We start from the raw sequence: 19,699 nt of genomic DNA on the forward strand, positions 1-19,699 counted from the left end.
ACCCCATGCTCCATCACTCCCTCCGCAGCCACACACTCGCAACCCCACTCCCCCTGCCACCGCACACACACATGCAACCCTAGGCTCCATCATCCCCCCCGCCGCCGCACACACACACACGCAACCGCACGCTCCATCACTCCCTCCGCCGCCACACACACGCAACCCCACTCCCCCCGCCGCTGCACACACACACGCAACCCCACGCTCCATCACTCCCCCGCCGCCGCACACACACACGCAACCCCACTCCCCCCGCCGCCACACACACACACGCAACCCCAGGCTCCATCATTCCCCCCGCCGCTGCACACACATAATAGTCCAGATATCTACCTCAACTTTGATAAGTTTTACTATAGGCCACAGCAACGCGTGGCAGGGCACAGCTAGTAATATTATAAATATTAAATGTATATACAATATATATTATATTATTAGAATAGCACAGGAGACAAGGTGGAATTGTCCCCTGCCCCCCCCCCCCCCATATATTCTTATGACAAAAAGAAAAAAGAAAAGAAAATTATTAAAATTAAACTTTATTTGTACCCCGCTACCATCTCCCCAGGGGACTCGGTGCGGCTTACATGAGGCCGAGCCCACAATACAACAATAAAACATAGCAACAGTAATACAACAATAAATAAACTCATAAACAGAAAATAGCAATAAACATTAACAATATAAACATAACAATATTAATATAAATATATTAATGCTAGTATTACAAATTATACTTTTAATCAAAAAATAGTTATTTGAAAAGACTCATTTATTTATTGCATTTTCTTGTAGTAACTGCAATTCATTGAGGATCAAAAAATGATTCATTACAGAATAAATTCAATTAATGATAAAGTGGTTTTAATTCACTGTAGAATGATTTCCACTCGACCAACTGAGCGGCTAAACTGTAAAATGCTGGTTTGACCAAGATTTCCGCAGGGCTTCCCATTGGAATTAAGGCAATTGCTTATGCTTATCAATTACACTGCGAGTACGTTTCAGTGGTTTGACACCAAATTTTGGCAGCAAACTGAGAAACCCATTTGAGGTTTCCTCCAGAGTCCAGCTTCCCAGCCCCTGACTTAGAGGACTGAGAACATTGTGCACGAAGCAACCTCTATACTACTGGTTCTCAACCTTCCTAATGTGTATTGTCAAAGGCTTTCATGGCCGGAATCACTAGGTTCTTGTGGGTTTTTTCGGCCTATAGAGCCATGTTCTAGAGGCATTTCTCCTGACGTTTCGCCTGCATCTATGGCAAGAATCCTTAGAGATAGTGAGGTCTGTTGGAACTAGACAAAAAGGGTTTGTATATCTGTGGAATGACCAGGGTGGGACAAAGGACTCTTGTCTGCTGGAGCTAGGTGGGAATGTTTCAACTGACCACCTTAATTAGCATTTGATGGTCCTCACTACCTCTGAGGATGCTTGCCATAGATGCAGGCGAAACGTCAGGAGAAATGCCTCTAGAACATGGCACTATAGCCCGAAAAAACCTACAAGAACCCTATAATTTATAATTATAATTATAATTAAAAAGGCATTTGTCTAATTTTGGCCCCTTACTCCTCCCACGTTGTGCAGGCCTGACCTAGACCTGTTGGAATTAGAACAATGGGTTTATATATCTGTGAAATGGCTGGGGTGGGGCAAGGAGCTCTTCCCTGCTGCAGTTAGGTGTGAATGTTTCAGCTGATCATCTTCATTAGCATTTGAAGGCCTGCCTGAGCCTGGGAAAATCTCTTGCTGGGGTGTTACAACAGAGAGGAAACAACCAGACACAGATTAACACCTCCCAGCAAGAGATTTTCCCAGGCTCAGGTAGGCCTTCAAATTCTAATGAAGGTGATCAGCTGAAACATTCACACCTAACTGCAGCAAGGAAGAGCTCCTTGCCCCACCCCAGCCATTCCAGATATATAAACTCATTGTCCTAATTCCAACAGATCTCACTACCTCTGAGGATGCTTGCCATAGATGCAGGCGAAACGTCAGGAGAAATGCCTCTAGAACATGGCTCTATAGCCCGAAAAAACCCACAAGAACCTTCCTAATGTGGTGACCTCGTAATATAGGTCCTCATATTGTGGTGGCCCCCAACCATAAAATTATTTTCATTGTTACTTCATAAATGTAATTTTGCTACTGTGACGAATCGTAATGTAAATATCCGATATGCAGGATGTATTTTCATTCACTGGACCAAAATTTGACACAAGTACCCAATATGCCCAAATTTCAATACCAGTGGGGTTGGGGGGAGGAACTGATTTTGTCATTTGGGAGTTGTACTTGCTGGGATTTATAGTTCATCTACAATCAAAGAGCATTCTGATCTCCACCAATGATGGAACTGAAGCAATCTTGGCACACAGGACTCCCATGACCAAAAGAAAACACTAGCAGGGTTTGGTGGGCATGGATCTTGAGTTTGGGAGTTGTAGTTCACCTACATCTGTGGACTCAAACAATGATGGATCAGGACCAAATTTGCCACAAATACTCAATATGCCCAAATGTGAACACTAGTGGAGTTTGGGGGAAATAGACCTTGGCATTTGGGAGTTGTACTTGCTGGGATTTATAGTTCACCTATAATCAAAGAACATTCAGAACTCCACCAATGATTGAATTGAACCAAACTTGGCACACAGAACTCCTGTTTGTCATGGGAGCTCTAGGTGCCCTTACTGCCTATTACAGGGAAAACCAGCTGATCCCTAACCCATCTAAAACACAGTCATGTACCTTTCACCTTAAGAACAGACAAGCATCCCGAGCTCTGAGGATTATTACCTGGGAAGGAATCCCACGGGAGCCTTGCAGCGCACCCAAATCCCTGGGAGTCACTCTGAATTGAAGCACTCTGAAGTGCTCTGACCTACAAGAAGCACTGCCTGAACATCAAGCAAATAGTGAGCACTAGAAACAATATCATACGAAAGCTGACTGGCACAACCTGGGGATCACAACCAGACAACACAACAAGACACCTGCCCTTGCGCTGTGCTACTCTGCTGCTGAGTACGCATGCCCAGTGTGGAACACATCTCACCACGCTAAAACAGTGGATGTGGCTCTTAATGAGACATGCCGCATTATCACGGGGTGTCTGCACCCTACACCACGGGAGAAATTACACTACATTGCACCACCCGACATCCGCCGGGAAGTAGCAGCCAATAGTGAAAGGACCAAGGCAGTGACATCTCCAGCTCATCCCTTGTTTGGGTATCAGCCAGCACGTCAACGACTTAAATCTAGAAAATAGTTTTCTAAGATCTACAGAGACACTCGCTGGAACACCTCAGCAAGCGAGAGTCCAAAAGTGGCAGGCTCAAACCCAACACCTCAACCAATGGCTGATACCAAATGAGAGACTCCCTCCTGGGCACACAGAAGACTGGGCGACTTGGAAGGCGCTGAACAGACTGCGCTCTGGCACCACGAGATGCAGAGCCAACCTCAAGAAATGGGGCCACAAAGTGGAATCCTTGACATGCGAGTGCGAAGAAGAGCAAACCACAGACCACCTGCTGCAATGCACCCTGAGCCCTGCCACATGATGCACGATGGAGGACCTCCTTGCGGCAACACCACAGGCACTCCAAGGGGACAGAGACTGGTCAAAGGACATTTAACCAGCTACCAAACTCACAAGTTGTGTATTTTTCTGTCTGTTTGCTTTGTTCTGTTAGACTGGTTGTTCTGACACGACAAATAAATAAATAAATAAAGCCGTGTAATACTCCACTTACCGATCACTTTGATTGATTCTCCAGGAAAAAGCGGGGCTTCCTCCATCTGGGCCAGTTTGTTGGCATCCCTCAGCACCTGGCAAAGAGCCAAAGGCAGACGTCAACCTCCAGCTCCACTTGCACGGCTCCACCGCACAACAACAACAACAACAACAACAACAACAACTAGAAGGGGCTTTCACTAGGAGGTTACAGGAACAACACACACCAAGGACCTTTCGTCTCAAAGCAGAGCCTGGGACGGAGCAGACACACACTTATCTCTCTTTACAAGCATTTATTTCTACTGGCTTTTTTCTGCCACCTGCCTCAGTTCTGCAATTTAATCGGAAATGGCAAAAGGAGCAAACTATAATCGCTTGGCAGTAATCTGAAAATGGCTCAGGCCTCGGGTTAAGAAAGGAGCCTGGTCAGCAATGCCAGCATCATGAATACTGCTGCAAATTAAAAAGTTTAGGTGAATTCTGGGTGGAGATTCCTAAGCTTGAAAAGGGTAAGAATGGAGTACCCTGTTCCTGATCTCTTTGCTCTAGTTAAGAGTAAGTCTGCTCCAATTCGAGGCCGTTTATCTGAATCCAAAAGGGTTCTGTTAGTTAGGCATGTGCAGAATACAAGCAGAGATTAGCCAAACACCAATTAGCAGCAAAGCATTGCACAAAGGGATGCGCGACTACCGACAAAGTAGTTGGAGGGCTGGGCTTTGGAAGACACTCTGCCTGGCCTTGGGCAAATCACACTATATCAGCCCTACCAAGAAAACCCCATGGATTGCCCAAAGTTGGGAAATAACTTGGATATCTCCAAACAACAACAGCTCAGCTATCTGTATTTGCACACACCGAATGGGAATTTCTGCAAGTACTGCAAACTGTAGGACTTTTTTTACACACAGGTCCCACAGCACGTTGCGGTGAGATTTTGCAAGCATACCCCACCAGGCATTCTCGCAACTCACGACTCTGAAGTTTTCCAACGTATTTATACATTGAGAGGTTCTTTTTATACTACATACATCAATGTTTTATTTAGTTTAAAAACACTCTAGAACAGGCATGGGTAAAGTTGGGCAAACTTGGGCCCTCCAGGTGTTTTGGACTACAACTCCCACAATTCCTAACAGCCTACCGGCTGTTAGGAATTGTGGGAGTTGTAGTCCAAAACACCTGGAGGGCCCAAGTTTGCCCACGACTGCTCTAGAAATCCGAAGTAATTTTATGGCCAGCTTCCAGTGGGAAGTTGACTATAGAGTCACCAGCTAAAGATTCTCAGAGAAGGCGTTTTCCTCATGTTCAAAGAAGAGCATTTTCCCACAGTGCCCATAACCCAGGCCTGGGCAAACTTTCTAACTTGAGGGCCGAATGCAAGCACTCCCTGCCCAGTGATGGATGGAAGGAAAGGAGATAGGAAAGAGGGAAGGAAGGAAGGATGAAAGGAGAAAGAGGAAGAGAAGGAAGGAGGGAGCAATGAGGGAAGGAAGTAAAGACAAAAGGGAAGGAAGACGAGAGAGAGAAAGGGGGAGAGAAGGAAGGATGGAAGGAGAGTGAGGGATGAAAGGACAAAAGGGTGGAAGGGAATGGATAGAGGGAGAAGGATGGAGGGAGAGAGGGAGGGAGGGAGGGAAGGAAGGGAAGGGAAGGAAGAGGGAGAACGAGAAGGATGGAATGAGAAAGATGAAAAGAGGGATGGAGGAAGCAAAGAGGGAAGGAAGGAAAGACAAAAGGGAAGGAAGACAGGAAAGAGAAAGAGGGAGAGAGGGAGAGAGGGAGGAAAGAGGGAAGGAAGGGTGGAAGAGAAGGATGGAAGGAGAAAGCGTGAGGGAGGAAAGGACAAAAGGGTGGAAAGGAAATGGATGGAGAAAGATGGAGGGAGGGAGGGAAGGAAGAGAAGGAGAAGAAAGGAAAAGAGAAGAAAAAGGAAGGAAGGAGAAAGAGGAAAAGAGGGAGCAAAGAGGGAAGGAAGGAAAGACAAAAGATAAGGAAGATAGGAAAGAGAAAGAGGGAGAGAGGGAGGGAAGGGAGAGGGAGGGAAGGAAGGAAGGGCGGAAGAGAAGGATGGAAGGAGAAAGAGTGAGGGAAGAAAGGAGAAAAGGGTGGAAAGGAAATGGATGGAGGGGGAAAGAGGGAGGGAGGGAGGGAAAGAAGGAGGAGAAGGAGGGAGGAAAGAGAAGAAAGGGGAAGGAAGAGGGAGAAAGGGAGGGCGAGAAGGATGAATGAGAAAGATGAAAAGAGGGATGGAGGGAGCAAAGAGGGAAGGAAGGAGAGACAAAAGGGAAGAAAGACAGAAAAGAGAAAGAGGGAGAGAGGGAGGAAAGGGGGAAAGAAGGCAGAAAGGGTGGAAGAGAGCGACGGAAGGAGAAAGAGTGAGGGAAGAAAGGACAAAAGGGTGGAAGGCAATGGATGGAGGGAGGAAAGAGAAAGAAGGAAAGAGAAAATGGAAGGAAGGAGAAAGGGGGAGAGAGGAAGGAAGGACAAAAGGGTGGAAAGGAAGGAAGGAGGGAGAAAGAGGGAGGGAAGGAAGGAAGGAAGGAAGGAAGAAGGAAAGAGAGAAAGAAAGGAAGGAAGGAAGGAAAGAAAAGGGAGAGAAGGAGGAAGGAATGAGAGAAGTAAGGGAGGGATAGGGTGGTGAGAGACAAGAGGGCCTGAGAAAAGAGCCCAAAAGGTCACATCTGGCCCCTGGGCCTGGATTTACCCATACCTGCCCTAACCCCAGCACATGTGGAAGCCTGACTGTATATATTACATTACAAGTTATATTAGTACACAACTCTGCTCTAAACAATCCACTAGATTTAATGGATTACTAGAAGTGACTGATGAAATCCTGATGGAAAAACCATAAAGACCAAAGGCCAGAAACACTTTTGGAGGACAGACAGAAAACGTTAAATTCTCCCTTCTTCTTTTTTGCCATCTATGTAATAAAGAGAAGACTGTTGACACCTGCGGCACTAACAGGGACAAACTACATAGTTAGAGAACAGAGAATGAGTAAAACTTGGCACCTGGTCAACTTCTGCGTCAGAAGTATAGCCATTGTGTCCATCCTGAATCTCCTGAATAGCATGATGCAGCAGTGGGCAAGCAGAAGGAAAAGGGGAAAAAACATGCACAGAACACGTGAAAGGACAGAATGTATTTTTTTTCTCAAAAAGAGACAGTAGATACTCCAGCATAAACATCTATGATCAGGTTTTTAGAATCCATGAAGCTTTGGAAACTGTGAAGCCCAATTAGGATGAACGGGAACGTTTCTGTTGTATGTACTGCCCTTTGGAATCAAACAACCCCCAAAACAGCAGAGTATAAAAGTAGGTCACATGCTTAAAACCACAGAAGAAACCAATTACAGCACATTACAGGAGCAAAGAGAGAGTCCATGCAACCGTCTTAAGATCCAGCTATTGAATATTTTCTGTCCCCATGAGAAACATTAACACAATGTATAGTACTGCTGCTTATAGTCCCTGCTGAAGAGCTGCCTAATAGTGCAAACCTGTGTTGGACAGGGTTGCACTCCCCCTGAAGTCACAGGTCCGCAGTATGGGTGTTCTTCTCGATTCATCACTTACGCTTGAGGCTCAGGCGTTGGCCGGGAGGGCCTTTGCACAATTAAGACTGATGTGCCAACTGCGACCATACCTCGTGAAGGCGGATCTTGCCAGGGTGGTCCACGCCTTAGTCACCTCCAGATTGGACTACTGTAATGCACTCTACGTGGGGCTGCCCTTGAAAACGGCTTGGAAATTTCAGTTGGTCCAACGGGCGGCGGCCAGGTTGTTAACTGGTGCTCCTTACAGAGAGAGGTCAACCCTCCTGTTTAAGGAGCTCCATTGGCTGCCATTTATTTTCCGGACCCAATTCAAGGTGCAGGTTCTTACCTACAAAGCTCTAAACAGTTTGGGACCTGCCTACCTGCGTGACCGCATTTCTGTGTACAAACCCACACGATCTCTTCGATCATCTGGAGAGGCCCTACTCACACTCCCACCTGCATCGCAAGCACAATTGGTGGGGACGAGGGAGAAGGCCTTCTCGGTGGTGGCCCCTCGACTCTGGAACTCACTCTCCAGGGATATTAGACAAGCCCCAGCTCTGGAAGTCTTTAGGAGGAGCCTGAAAAGGTGGCTGTTTCAGTGTGCCTTCTCAGAATACGGAAACTCCCAGCAATATGTCCTCAAACACACTTTAATAAAGATTTTGGATTGTCTGCACATTTCTTCCCTCTTCAAAACCTTTATTCCAATTACATGCTACCTGTTCATGCCCAGCATTACTTTTTTTAATTTTTAATTATTGCATTTGGCCCAGCCATTGGTTTTTAAATGCGTCTTGTTATTGTTATTGCTTATTTTGCTATGAGTTTTGTATTGTTTTTGTATTATTGCTGTTATTGTTGTGTTGTGGGCTCGGCCTCATGTAAGCCGCACCGAGTCCCTCCAGAGATGGTAGTGGGGTACAAATCAAGTATTATTATTATTATTATTATTATTATTATTATTATTATATAACCTTGACTCGAGTATAAACCGAGGGGGACTTTTTCAGCCTAAAAAAAGCTCTGAAAAACTAGGTTTATACTCGAGTATATACATATTTATTTATTATTTATTTCAAAGTTTTATATACCGAGCTTCTCACCTCATAAGAGGGACTCAGCTCATAAGAGGTATATTTTGGGTTGTATAAATACAGTATATGTTGGGTTGTATAAATTTTGTTAGTATGGATGTATTGTTGTATTTGGGCACTGAATGTTTGCCTTTTATGTTTATGAGTCCCTTTGGGAAGATAGAGCGGAATATAAGTAAAGTTATTATTATTATTATTAATTATTATTATTATTATACAGAAGAAAGGCCACAAACATATGAATGATGTTATGTGAAAGGTACACCAGAAGTACAGAAAGCTAAGCAAGAAGTAAGCACCTGCTGAGGAAGAAAGAGGTAACCCCTCAGTTTTAGAATTTTGCACCAAGTGTCTAGCAATTAAGGCCACGTTTGCATAAAAGCATCGTAATGTACATAAATGCAGACATGGATTGCAATCTTGCTTAAATGGGATTTGAAAAAAGACTCATTGCTTTCTCTTAGATGTCTCCTTCCAATGTCTTCAACACAGAGAACACGTTTACGCTGTGAATGTATAGGTACTCTGTAGCCTAAAGCATGTGCGCATCAGTCGAGAAGATCGAATTGGTCAGAATTAATGCAATAAAACTTAAGTTAATACCGTGCATTTTCAACGTAACTCTCACACTCTGGCTTTTATTGCTCATGGAAGCTCTGGAATGTACATAAAACATCTCGGTTGCAAACAAGCTGTTGCACGGCATAGCAAGATGGCCCGACGGGTCTGAAACAACCGTTAATGAAATACAGAAGAACACCGAGGAGGCACACGGAGTTGTCAACACAGCACACAAACACAAACAGGTCAGAGGCTGGCTCGCCGGTAACCACATGGATCCTTACCCTTAGAGTAGGCCTCTTGAACACCTGCCAGTTAAAATACAGATATTATCCAACAAGTCACCAATTCCAATTAGGGCAGTGCTTCTCAACCTTCCTCATGCCGCGACCCCTTAATCTGGTTCCTCATCTTGTGGTGACCCCCAACCGTAACATTATTTTCGTTGCTCCTTCAGAACTGTCATTTTGCTACTGTTGTCCCGTGATATGAGATTAGGTCTCAGGTTGGAGAGAGCTAAGGAAACGTTAATGCAGTGGTTCTCAACCTTCCTCATGCCGCAACTCCTTAATCCAGTTCCTCATATTGTGGTGACCCCCAACCATAACACTGTTTTCTTTGCTACTTCATCACTGTAATTTTGCTACTGCTTTGAATCATAATGTAAATATCTGATATACAGGATGTATTTTCATTAACTGGACCAAATTTGGCACAAATATCTGATACGTCCAAATCTGAATACTGGGGAGGGTTGGAGGAATTGATTTTGTCATCCAGTCTGTGTATGTGTGCTTTGTGTGCATATATTTGTGTATATGTGTATATATATATGTGGTTTTGCACATGCGTTGCACCGGGATTGTGGCGCAGCTGGCTGAGAGTCGGCTGCATTAAAATCACTCTGACCAAAAGGTCATGAGTTCGAAGCCAGCCCGGGTTGGAGTGGGTTTCCAACCAATTGTGTGTAGCCTGTTGTCGACCTTTGCAACCCAAAAAACAGTTGCATCTGTCAAGTAGGAAAATAAGGTACCACCTTAAAGTGTGGGGAGGCTAAATTAACTGATTTATGAGGCCATAAAGAAGACTCCAGCAAAGCATTCCAGCGAGGAAGCATGCGGGGAATGCGGAAGTGCTTCATCAGCGTCGCAGATGGACGATGAAAGCGACAGCTCCCCTGGCGGCCAGAAAAAAGTTAAATAGCCTCTGTGTATGTCTGTATATGTTTGTATGTCAAAATTTGCATTTATGAGGCCATAAAGAAGACTCCAGCAAAAGCATTCCAGCAGGGAAGCATGCGGGGAATGCGGAAGTGCTTCATCAGCATCGCAGATGGACGATGAAAGCGACAGCTCCCCTGGCGGCCAGAAAAAAGTTAAATAGCCTCTGTGTATGTCTGTATATGTTTGTATGTCAAAATTTGCATTTATGAGGCCATAAAGAAGACTCCAGCAAAAGCATTCCAGCGGGGAAGCATGAGGGGAATGTGGAAGCGCTTCATCAGCGTCGCAGATGGACGATGAAAGCGACCGCTCCCCTGGCAGCCAGATAAGAGTTAAATAGCCTCTGTGTATGTCTGTATATGTTTGTATGTCAAAAATTGGCGTTGAATGCTTGCCATATATGTGTACACTGTAATCCGCCCTGAGTCCCCTGCGGGGTGAGGAGAAGGGCGGAATAGAAAAGCTGCAAATAAATAAATAAAAAATAAGTAATTTTTGTTTTTTGGGTTTTAAAGTCTCTTCTGCGGTGTTTTTCAATGTTTTTACTCGTTGGCCTGAGAGGTGTCTTGTGTCCAAATTTGGTCTCAATTCATCCAGTGGTTTTTGAGTTAGATTAATCCCACGAACGAGCATTACATTTTTATTTATATAAATAATACGTATATCGGGAGTATAGATGCATCAGGACTAGTGAGGTTCAGAAGCTGAAACCAAATCTTGGGGGGATGCTATGGGACATTTTCCAGTGTTGGCATACCTGACACATACATCAACACACCTGAAGAGTTTTGGGGTCCCTATGTCATATTCTTGCCCCTCATCATCATCTATATTTTCTTTTCAGCGCTGGTATGTTTAGCAGTGAATAGGCTTCTTAAATAGGTCAATGAGCAGACTTACTCGGTAGTCTCTGGGTACAGTCTCGGAACCCGAAATCTGGCTGGAAATTGTAGCGGCAATGAGTTGCTTGCACCATTCCACATGGGATCCTGTGGGACTGGAAGAACAAAAGACAAACAACTCATTTAGCCAAAGGCCTGCTGTTCTTAGTGATCAAATGAAAGGTTCTTAAAAATACACACTTCTTCAAGATTTCGTGCCAATTGAGGGAAAATCTTGGGAGTGATCCTGGACTCATCGCTGAGCCTGGAACCCCAGGTCTCGGCGGTCGACGGGAGAGCTTTTGCACAATTAAAACTTGTGCGCCAGCTGCGCCCGTACCTTGGGAAGTCAGGTCTGGCCACATCTCGGAGTCTGAGATCCTCTGGGGAGGCCCTGCTCTCGGCCCCGCCTCTGTCACAAGTGAGATTGGCAGGGACGAGGAGCAGGGCCTTCTCGGTGGTGGCTCCTCACCTATGGAATTCACTCCCCGGGGAAATTAGATCAGCGACATTTATTTATTATTTATTTATTTATTTGCTGCACTTGTAGACCGCCGTTCTCAGCCCTAGGGCGACTCACGGCGGTGTACAACATGTAAAAACAGGTACAATTTACAACATAAGCAATATCACAACAACACTAAACAACATCACTATCAATAATACAATTACACTAAATCATTCGCGACGTCTCATTGTTGAATCACAATCCAAATCTTGTTATCCATGTTCCGTTCCAATCGTCATTGCCAGTTATTGCAGCACTTACTCAAACGCCTTCTCAAACAACCACGTCTTTAGTCTCTTGCGGAATGACATAAGGGAGGACGCCAGTCTGATGTCCACAGGGAGGGCGTTCCACAGCCGGGGGGCCACCACCGAGAAGGCCCTATCCCTCGTCCCCGCCAGGCGTGCCTGTGAGGCAGGCGGGATCGAGAGAAGGGCCTCCCCGGACGATCTCAAAGTCCTCGTGGGCTCATAGGCCGAGATGCGGTCAGACAGGTATTTTGGGCAACATCACTCCTTTCCTTCAGAAAGAAATTAAAAACATGGATGTGGGACCAGGCGTTTGGGCAATCTGGCAGATGAATAAAGGACGGTGACGACGGATAGGAATAGACAATGTGGAACGAAGTATGGACCCTGAGTTGGCGAACGCTGTGCTTGAGATTGGCTATCAACTGTGAGATATATTGTTGTTTTAATTGTTTTAATTGTTAACCATTTAATTGCTGTTTTTATATGTTATTGTATTTGTGTAGGCACCGAATTGTGCCATTTTGTAAGCCGCCCTGAGTCCCCCCTCGGGGGTTGAGAAGGGCGGGGTATCAGTACACGAAATAAATAAATAAATAAATAATTTGTTAGAATTGTTCTCCATTTTAATTATTGTATTGTTTGTGTTTTTTGCACTACAAATAAGGTATGTGGCATGTGCATAGGAATTCATTCATGCTTTTTTCAAATTATAATTCGGCCCTCCAACAGTTTGAGGGACTGTAGCCTGGCCCACTGTTGAAAATGTTTGTGGACTCCTGTTCCAGAGTATGCAAACCAGACAGTCTCCACATCAACACTAACAAAGAAACAGCAAGAAATACTGTTTACCCACAAACATAAAGAAATCACATATATGAACATATATATATATATGAACATATATGAACAGGCCGAACAGGGCATAGGGTTACAGCCTGTGCTGGATGGGGTCGCACTCCCCTTGAAGGCGCAGGTTCGCAGCTTGGGTGTGACCCTGGATTCATCGCTGAGCCTGGATCCCCCGGTCTCAGTGGTGACCAGGGGAGCATTTGCACAGCTCAGGCTCGTGCGCCAGCTGCGCCCGTACCTCGGGAAGTCTGACTTTGCCACAGTAGTACACGCTCTGGTCACATCCCACCTTGACTACTGCAACGCTCTCTACGTGGGGCTGCCCTTGAAGACGGCCCGGAAGCTCCAGCTAGTCCAACGCGCGGCAGCCATGTTACTAACAGGAGCGGGACGCAGGGAGCATACAACGCCCTTGTTGTTCCAGCTCCACTGGCTGCCGATCTGCTACCGGGCCCAATTCAAGGTGCTGGTATTGGCCTACAAAGCCTAAACGGTTCCGGCCCAAAATACCTGTCTGACCGCATCTCGGCCTATGAGCCCACGAGGACCTTGAGATCGTCTGGGGAGGCCCTTCTCTCGATCCCGCCTGCCTCACAGGCACGCCTGGCGGGGACGAGGGATAGGGCCTTCTCGGTGGTGGCCCCCCGGCTGTGGAGCACCCTCCCTGTGGACATCAGACTGGCGCCCTCCCTTATGACATTCCGCAAGAGACTAAAGACATGGTTGTTTGAGAAGGCGTTTGAGTAAATGCTGCAACAATTGGCAATTGACGATCGGAACGAAACATGGATAACGGGATTCGGATTGTGATTCAATGATGAGACGTCGCGAATGATTTAGTGTAATTGTATTATTGATAGTGATGTTGTTTAGTGTTGCTGTGATATTGCTTATGTTGTAATTTGTACCTGATTTTACATGTTGTACACCGCCGTGAGTCGCCCTAGGGCTGAGAACGGCGGTCTACAAGTGCAGTAAATAAATAAATAAATAATAAATATATTAGAAACCAGCATTTTCTCATTACTTTATTTTCCAGATATCCAGACTGGGCCACAGCAATGCGTGGCAGGGGACGGCTAGTTTCAAATAAAAATAAAATTGGAAAGGAACCTCCATTTCCAGGGATTTGTGTCGGGAACATGCAAAGGTCGTTTCCTTGAAAGTACCATAAACTGCAGCAAACAGACTGGTTATTGCTTTGTTCCAAGTGTGCTTTGATGGAGGAGATCAGGGCTCCTCAAACTTTTAAAACAGAGGTCAAGTCCCTCAAACTGACGGAAGGCCAGATTATAATTTGAAAAAAAAAACACATTAATTAATTCCTATGCACTCTGCACATCTTATTTATAGTGCAAAAAACACTGAAAAACTACAAAAATTAAAATGAAGAACTAGTTTAACAAATATAAAGTTATTAGTATTTAAATGGGAAGTGTGGGCCTGCTTTTGGCTGATGAGATAGCATTGTTGTTGTTTTGTGCTTTCAAGTCGTTTTACACTTAGGTTGACCCTGAGCGAGGGCCTTACTTTGAGGACCCATGGAGTAGATCAGTGTTTCTCAACATGGGGGTCGGGACCCCTGGAAGGGTCATGAGGGGGTGTCAGAGGGGTCTTTTTTTTATTGGTCATGAAGGTTCTGTGTGGGAAGTTTGGCCCAATTCAATCGTTGGTTGGGTTCAGAATGCTCTTTGATTGTAGGTGAACTATCAATCCCAGCAACTACAACTCCCAAATGTCAAGGTCTATTTCCTCCAAACTCCACTAGTATTTACGTTTGGGCATATTGCGAATTCGTGCCAAGTTTGGTCCAGATCCATCATTGTTTGAGTTCACAGTGCTCTCTGGATGTAGGTGAGCTACAACTCCCAAAACCCAAGATCAGTGCCCACCAAACCCTTCCAGTATTTTCTGTTGGTCATGGGAGTTCTGTGTGTCAAGTTTGATTCAATTCCATCGTTGGTGGAGTTCAGAATGCTCTTTGATTGTAGGTGAACTATAAATCCCACAGGACAAAATCAATGCCCTCCCCCAATCCCACCAGTATTCAAATTTGGGTGTATTGGGTATTCGTGCCCAATTTAGTCCAGTGAATGAAAATACATCCTGCATACCAGATATTTACATTACTATTCATAACAGCAGCAAAATGACCGTTATGAAGTAGCAACGAAACTAATTTTATGGTTGGGGGTCACCATAACATGAGGAACTGTATTAAGGGGTATTGGCATTAGGAAGGTTGAGAACCACTGGAGTAGATGGTATAAATCCGATAGAACTCCAGGATTGTGGCGCAGCTGGATGAGTGTCAGCTGCTTTAAGATCACTCTGACCAAAAGGTCATGAGTTCGAAGCCAGCCCGGGTTGGAGTGGGTTTCCAACCAATTATGTGTAGCCTGTTGTCGACCTTTGCAACCAGAAAGACAGTTGCATCTCTCAAGTAGGAACATTAGGTACCACCTTAAAAAGTGTGGGGAGGCTAAATTAACTGATTTATGAGGCCATAAAGAAGACTCCAGCAAAGCATTCCAGCGGGGAAGCATGCGGGGAATGCGGAAGTGCTTCATCAGTGTCGCAGATGGACGAGGAAAGCGACAGCTCCCCTGGCGGCCAGAACAAAGTTAAATAGCCTCTGTGTATGTCTGCATATGTTTGTGTGTCAAAAATTGGCATTGAATGTTTGCCATATATGTGTACACTGTAATCCGCCCTGAGTGTAAATAATAATAATAATAATAATAATAATAATAATAATAATAATAACTCTGTAACTCTGACTCCAAAATGGAGGGAGCAACAGTCTTCACAGAACTGGGGAACTGTTTCTATCAAACAATGGAGGAAACAAAACTATGGGATGAACAATACTGAAGAAATCTTGGAACTTGAAAAAGCAGATGTGAATGGAAAATTCTGACCAATCTAGGCATCTCTTTCAATGAAAAATTGTGTGTAGAAGCTGCAAAAAATAAATTATAAAAATTGGAACACAGGTTTTTGAGCTAGTGAGACCGAACATTCACCAAGAGGACGGCCCGTGAAGCATTCTTCAACCTTAGTGAGAGGCTCTTTCCCTGGGAATGCCTAAGCACTGAGGGAAAGCATGGAAACTATTTGCTGAAACAGCCAAAAACGGCTGGCGTCTAAATCCAAGAAGGATGCCAGATTCTGAGAAATGGAAAAGAACGCTGCAAATAGTGTCGACTAAACTAGGAAACAAGGTTTATATATCTGTGGAATGATGACCAGGGTGGGACAAAGGACTCTTGTCTGCTGGAGATAGGTGTGAATGTTTCAACTGGCCACCTTGATTAGCATTTAATGGCTTGGAAGTGCCTGGGGGAATCTTCTGTCGAGAGGTGATTAGATGTCCATGTTTGTTTCCTCTGTTGTTGTGCTGTTCTAATTTCAGAGTTTTTGAATACTGGTAGCCAGATTTTGTTCATTTTCATGGTTTCCTCCTTTCTGTTGAAATTATCCGCATGTTTCTTGTGGATGTCAGTGGCTTCTCTGTGTATCCTGACATGGTGGTTGTGAGAGTGGTCCAGCATTTCTGTGTTCTCAAATAATAATCTGCTGTGTCCAGGTTGGTTCCTCAGGTGCTCTGCTATGGCTGACTTCTCTGGCTGAAGGAGTCTGCAGTGCCTTTCGTGTTCCTTGATCTGTGTTTGGGCAATGCTGCTGCCTTTGGTGGTCCCTATGTAGAAAAAGGAAAAGTGTTCTTGCCAGACATCAAGGGGGACCACTGACCGCAGAGGGAAGCTGATGAGGAAACACAACATACAAACTATCTCCAGACCCACCAAGAAAATCCAACCAATGCTACGTTCAGCAAAGGACAAGAGGGATCCTCTCACTTCTGCAGGAGTCTACCGTGTACCATCCAGCTGTGGACAAGAAGTCTCTAGAGGGACCACCAAACACGCATCAAGGTACATGGAAGGCACTGCAGACTACTTCAACCAGAGAAATCAGCCATAGCAGAGCACCTGATGAACCAACCTGGACACAGCATATTATTTGAGAACACAGAAATGCTGGACCACTCTCACAACCACCATGTCAGGCTACACAGAGAAGCCACTGAAATACACAAGAAGCAGGTGGACAACATCAACAGAAAAGAGGAAACCATGAAAATGAATACAATCTAGCTACCAGTATTAAAAAAACTCTAAAATTAGAACAGCACAACAACAGAGAGGAAACAAACAAGGACGTCTAATCACCTCTCAGGAAAGGTTTGCTCCAGGCACTGCCAGGCAATCAAATGCTAATCAAGGTGGTCAGTTTATTTATTATTTATTTATTTAAAAGTTTTGTATACCGGCCTTCTCACCTCTCTAGAGGGACTCAGACCGGTTTCCAACCATAATATCATATACAATCATTAAAACATCATATTACATATTACAGTAAAACATTAAAACAGCAATTACAATCAGTAACTATAATGGTCGGTCGTCAAACTAAAATCATTGCTCATCATCCTCCATCCATATCTTAGGGTGTTGGCTCATTTGTCGAATGCCTGTCTCCATAACCAAGTCTTCACCTGTTTCCTAAATGTCAGGATAGAAGGCGCGGTTCTGACCTCCAGAGGGAGAGAGTTCCAGAGTCGCGGGGCCACCACCGAGAAGGCCCTGTCCCTCGTCCCCACCAGACACGCTTGCGAGGCCGGTGGGACCGAGAGCAGGGCCTCTCCAGACGATCTTAATAATCTTGATGGTTCATAGGGAAGAATACGTTTGGAGAGGTAAACTGGGCCGGAGTCGAAACATTCCCACCAAGCTCCAGCAGACAAGAGTCCTTTGTCCCACCCTGGTCATTCCACAGGTACATAAACCTCTTTTCCTAGTTCCAACAGACCTCACTACCTCTGAGGGTGGTTGCCATAGATGCAGGCGAAACATCAGGAGAGAATGCCTCTAGACCATGGCCATATAGCTCCAAAAAACCTACAACAACCCGACAAAATCAATTTTTTTGAGTGATGGTCACTCCTTGGGTTAGTAGGTGTCTTGTGGTCAAATTTGACGGCAATTCGTCCAGTGGTTTCTGAGTTATGTTAAGCCCACAAGCGAACATTACAGTTTTATTTAGATAGATAGATAGATAGATAGATAGAAGAAGATGACTATCATCATTATGAATGAGAGGCTGGGCTGTCATCTGTCGGGGGTGCTTTGATTTCCCGCAGGGCATGATGGGGTTGGACTGGATGGCCTTTGGTGTCTCCTCCAGCTCGATTAGTATGATGATTGTGAAGCAGAGGCTGGGTGGGTCTCTGTGTGTGTGGTTTGAGGGTGTCCTTTGGGGCCTGCCTTCCTCCTCCTCCTCCTCCTCGAGGCCAAGGCCAATCTTCATTTCATAGAAGAAGATAGATAGATAGATAGAAGAAGATAGATAGAAGAAGAGAGATAGATAGATAGATAGATAGAAGAAGATAGATAGAAGAAGAGAGATAGATAGATAGATAGATAGATGAAGAGAGATAGATAGAAGATAGATAGAAGAAGATAGAAGAAGAGAGATAGATAGATAGAAGAAGATAGATAGAAGATAGATAGATAGATAGATAGAAGAGAGATAGATAGATAGAAGAAGATAGATAGATAGAAGATAGATAGATAGATAGAAGAAGATAGATAGATAGATAGAAGATAGAAGAAGATAGATAGATAGATAGAAGATAGATAGATAGATAGATAGACGATAGGTAGAAGAAGATAGATAGATAGATAGATACGGAAGAAGAGAGAGAGATAGATAGATAGATAGATAGAAGAAGATAGATAGAAGAAGATAGATAGAAGAAGATAGATAGAAGAAGATAGATAGATAGATAGAAGATAGATAGATAGATAGATAGATAGATAGGTAGGTAGATAGATAGATAGACAGACGATAGGTAGAAGAAGATAGATAGATAGATAGATAGATAGATAGATAGATAGATAGATAGAAGAAGATGACTATCATCATTATGGATGAGAGGCTGGGTTGTCACCTGTCGGGGGTGCTTTGATTTCCCGCAGGGCATGATAGGGTTGGACTGGATGGCCTTTGGGGGTCTCCTCCAGCTCGATTAGTATGATGATGATGAAGCAGAGGCTGGGTGGGCCTCTGTGTGTGTGGTTTGAGGGTGTCCTTTGGGGCCTGCCTTCCTCTTTTTCCTCCTGCAGGCCAAGGCCAATCTTCATTCCCATGAGGAGGCGCCAGAGAAGGAAGGGAGGGAGGGAGGAAGGGAGGAGGGGAGGGAGGTAGGCCGCGCGTCCTGCTCTGCTCACCTGTCGAGGGCCTCGACGCTCGGCTGACGGGACGAGGAGGCCGAGGCTGTTGTCGTCGTCCCTGCCCCGCCGCTCCCCGCCGAGGGCAGCCGGGTGGGCCTCCGCGCGGGGCCTGCTCCTCCTCCTCCTCCGCTACTCTCCCCCGCGGCCTGCCCTGCCGTTGAGGCCGGCCTGCCCTCCATGCTGGCGGAACTCCTGCTGGCGTCCTCTCCCGGCGTCGACTGAGGGAAGCGGTGGCACTAGGCCGCCTACCCAGAAGCCTCCGCGCGGGGAAGGCGCCCCATTGGCCGAGGACGGGAAGGGGCGGGGCTTCCAGGGGACAACAAAGGGGCGGGAGCAGGAAAGGAGGCGTGGCTTGGCCCAGAAGGGGCGGGGCTTGCCTCCTCATGTCAACACACCTTCTGGCAAGTCCAGAGCAAGGCCTGGGCCTACTTCGCCCCTCCACCCAGGTGTTTTGGACTCCAACTCCCACAAATGGTTGTTCAGAAAGCACTTGGGTCTTCTTCATGTTCAAGGAGAGGCCAAGCTTCTCCTAGGCTTCTCTAAAGGGCTTCAGAGTGGCTTGTAGGTCTTCTTCTGAATGCACACAGGCTACGTTATCATCAGCATATTGGAGTTATTGCAGTAGGGTTGTTCAAAGAGCGCTTGGGTCTTCTTCATGTTCAGTGAGAGGCAAGGCTTCTCCTAGGCTTCTCTAAAGGGCTTGTAGGTCTCCTTCTGAATGCACACAGGCTACGT

The 19,699-nt window shown here is 45.5% G+C and overlaps 1 protein-coding gene across 4 annotated transcripts in view; it reads right to left on the reverse strand.

Moving 5' to 3' along the window:
• Positions 1-19,222, reverse strand: part of MTMR1 (myotubularin related protein 1) — a 66,709-nt gene extending 47,487 nt beyond the window's left edge. Inside the window, exons 1-5 of one of the 4 annotated variants that reach the window (XM_060756497.2) lie at positions 18,962-19,222; positions 11,080-11,176; positions 9,241-9,264; positions 6,769-6,819; positions 3,768-3,843 (exon numbers count right to left, since the gene is read on the reverse strand). In XM_060756497.2, the coding sequence (XP_060612480.2) occupies positions 3,768-3,843; positions 6,769-6,819; positions 9,241-9,264; positions 11,080-11,176; positions 18,962-19,143 (430 nt within the window). In that variant the 5' untranslated portion in view covers positions 19,144-19,222. The remainder of the gene's footprint in view (positions 1-3,767; positions 3,844-6,768; positions 6,820-9,240; positions 9,265-11,079; positions 11,177-18,961) is intronic. The other 3 variants (XM_060756498.2, XM_060756499.2, XM_060756500.2) reach the window with 3 other exon arrangements.
• Between the last annotated feature and the right edge of the window lie 477 nt (positions 19,223-19,699).

The sequence above is a fragment of the Anolis sagrei genome, chromosome 10 (assembly GCF_037176765.1).
Source record: "Anolis sagrei isolate rAnoSag1 chromosome 10, rAnoSag1.mat, whole genome shotgun sequence".
Classification (NCBI taxonomy): Eukaryota; Metazoa; Chordata; class Lepidosauria; order Squamata; family Dactyloidae; genus Anolis; species Anolis sagrei.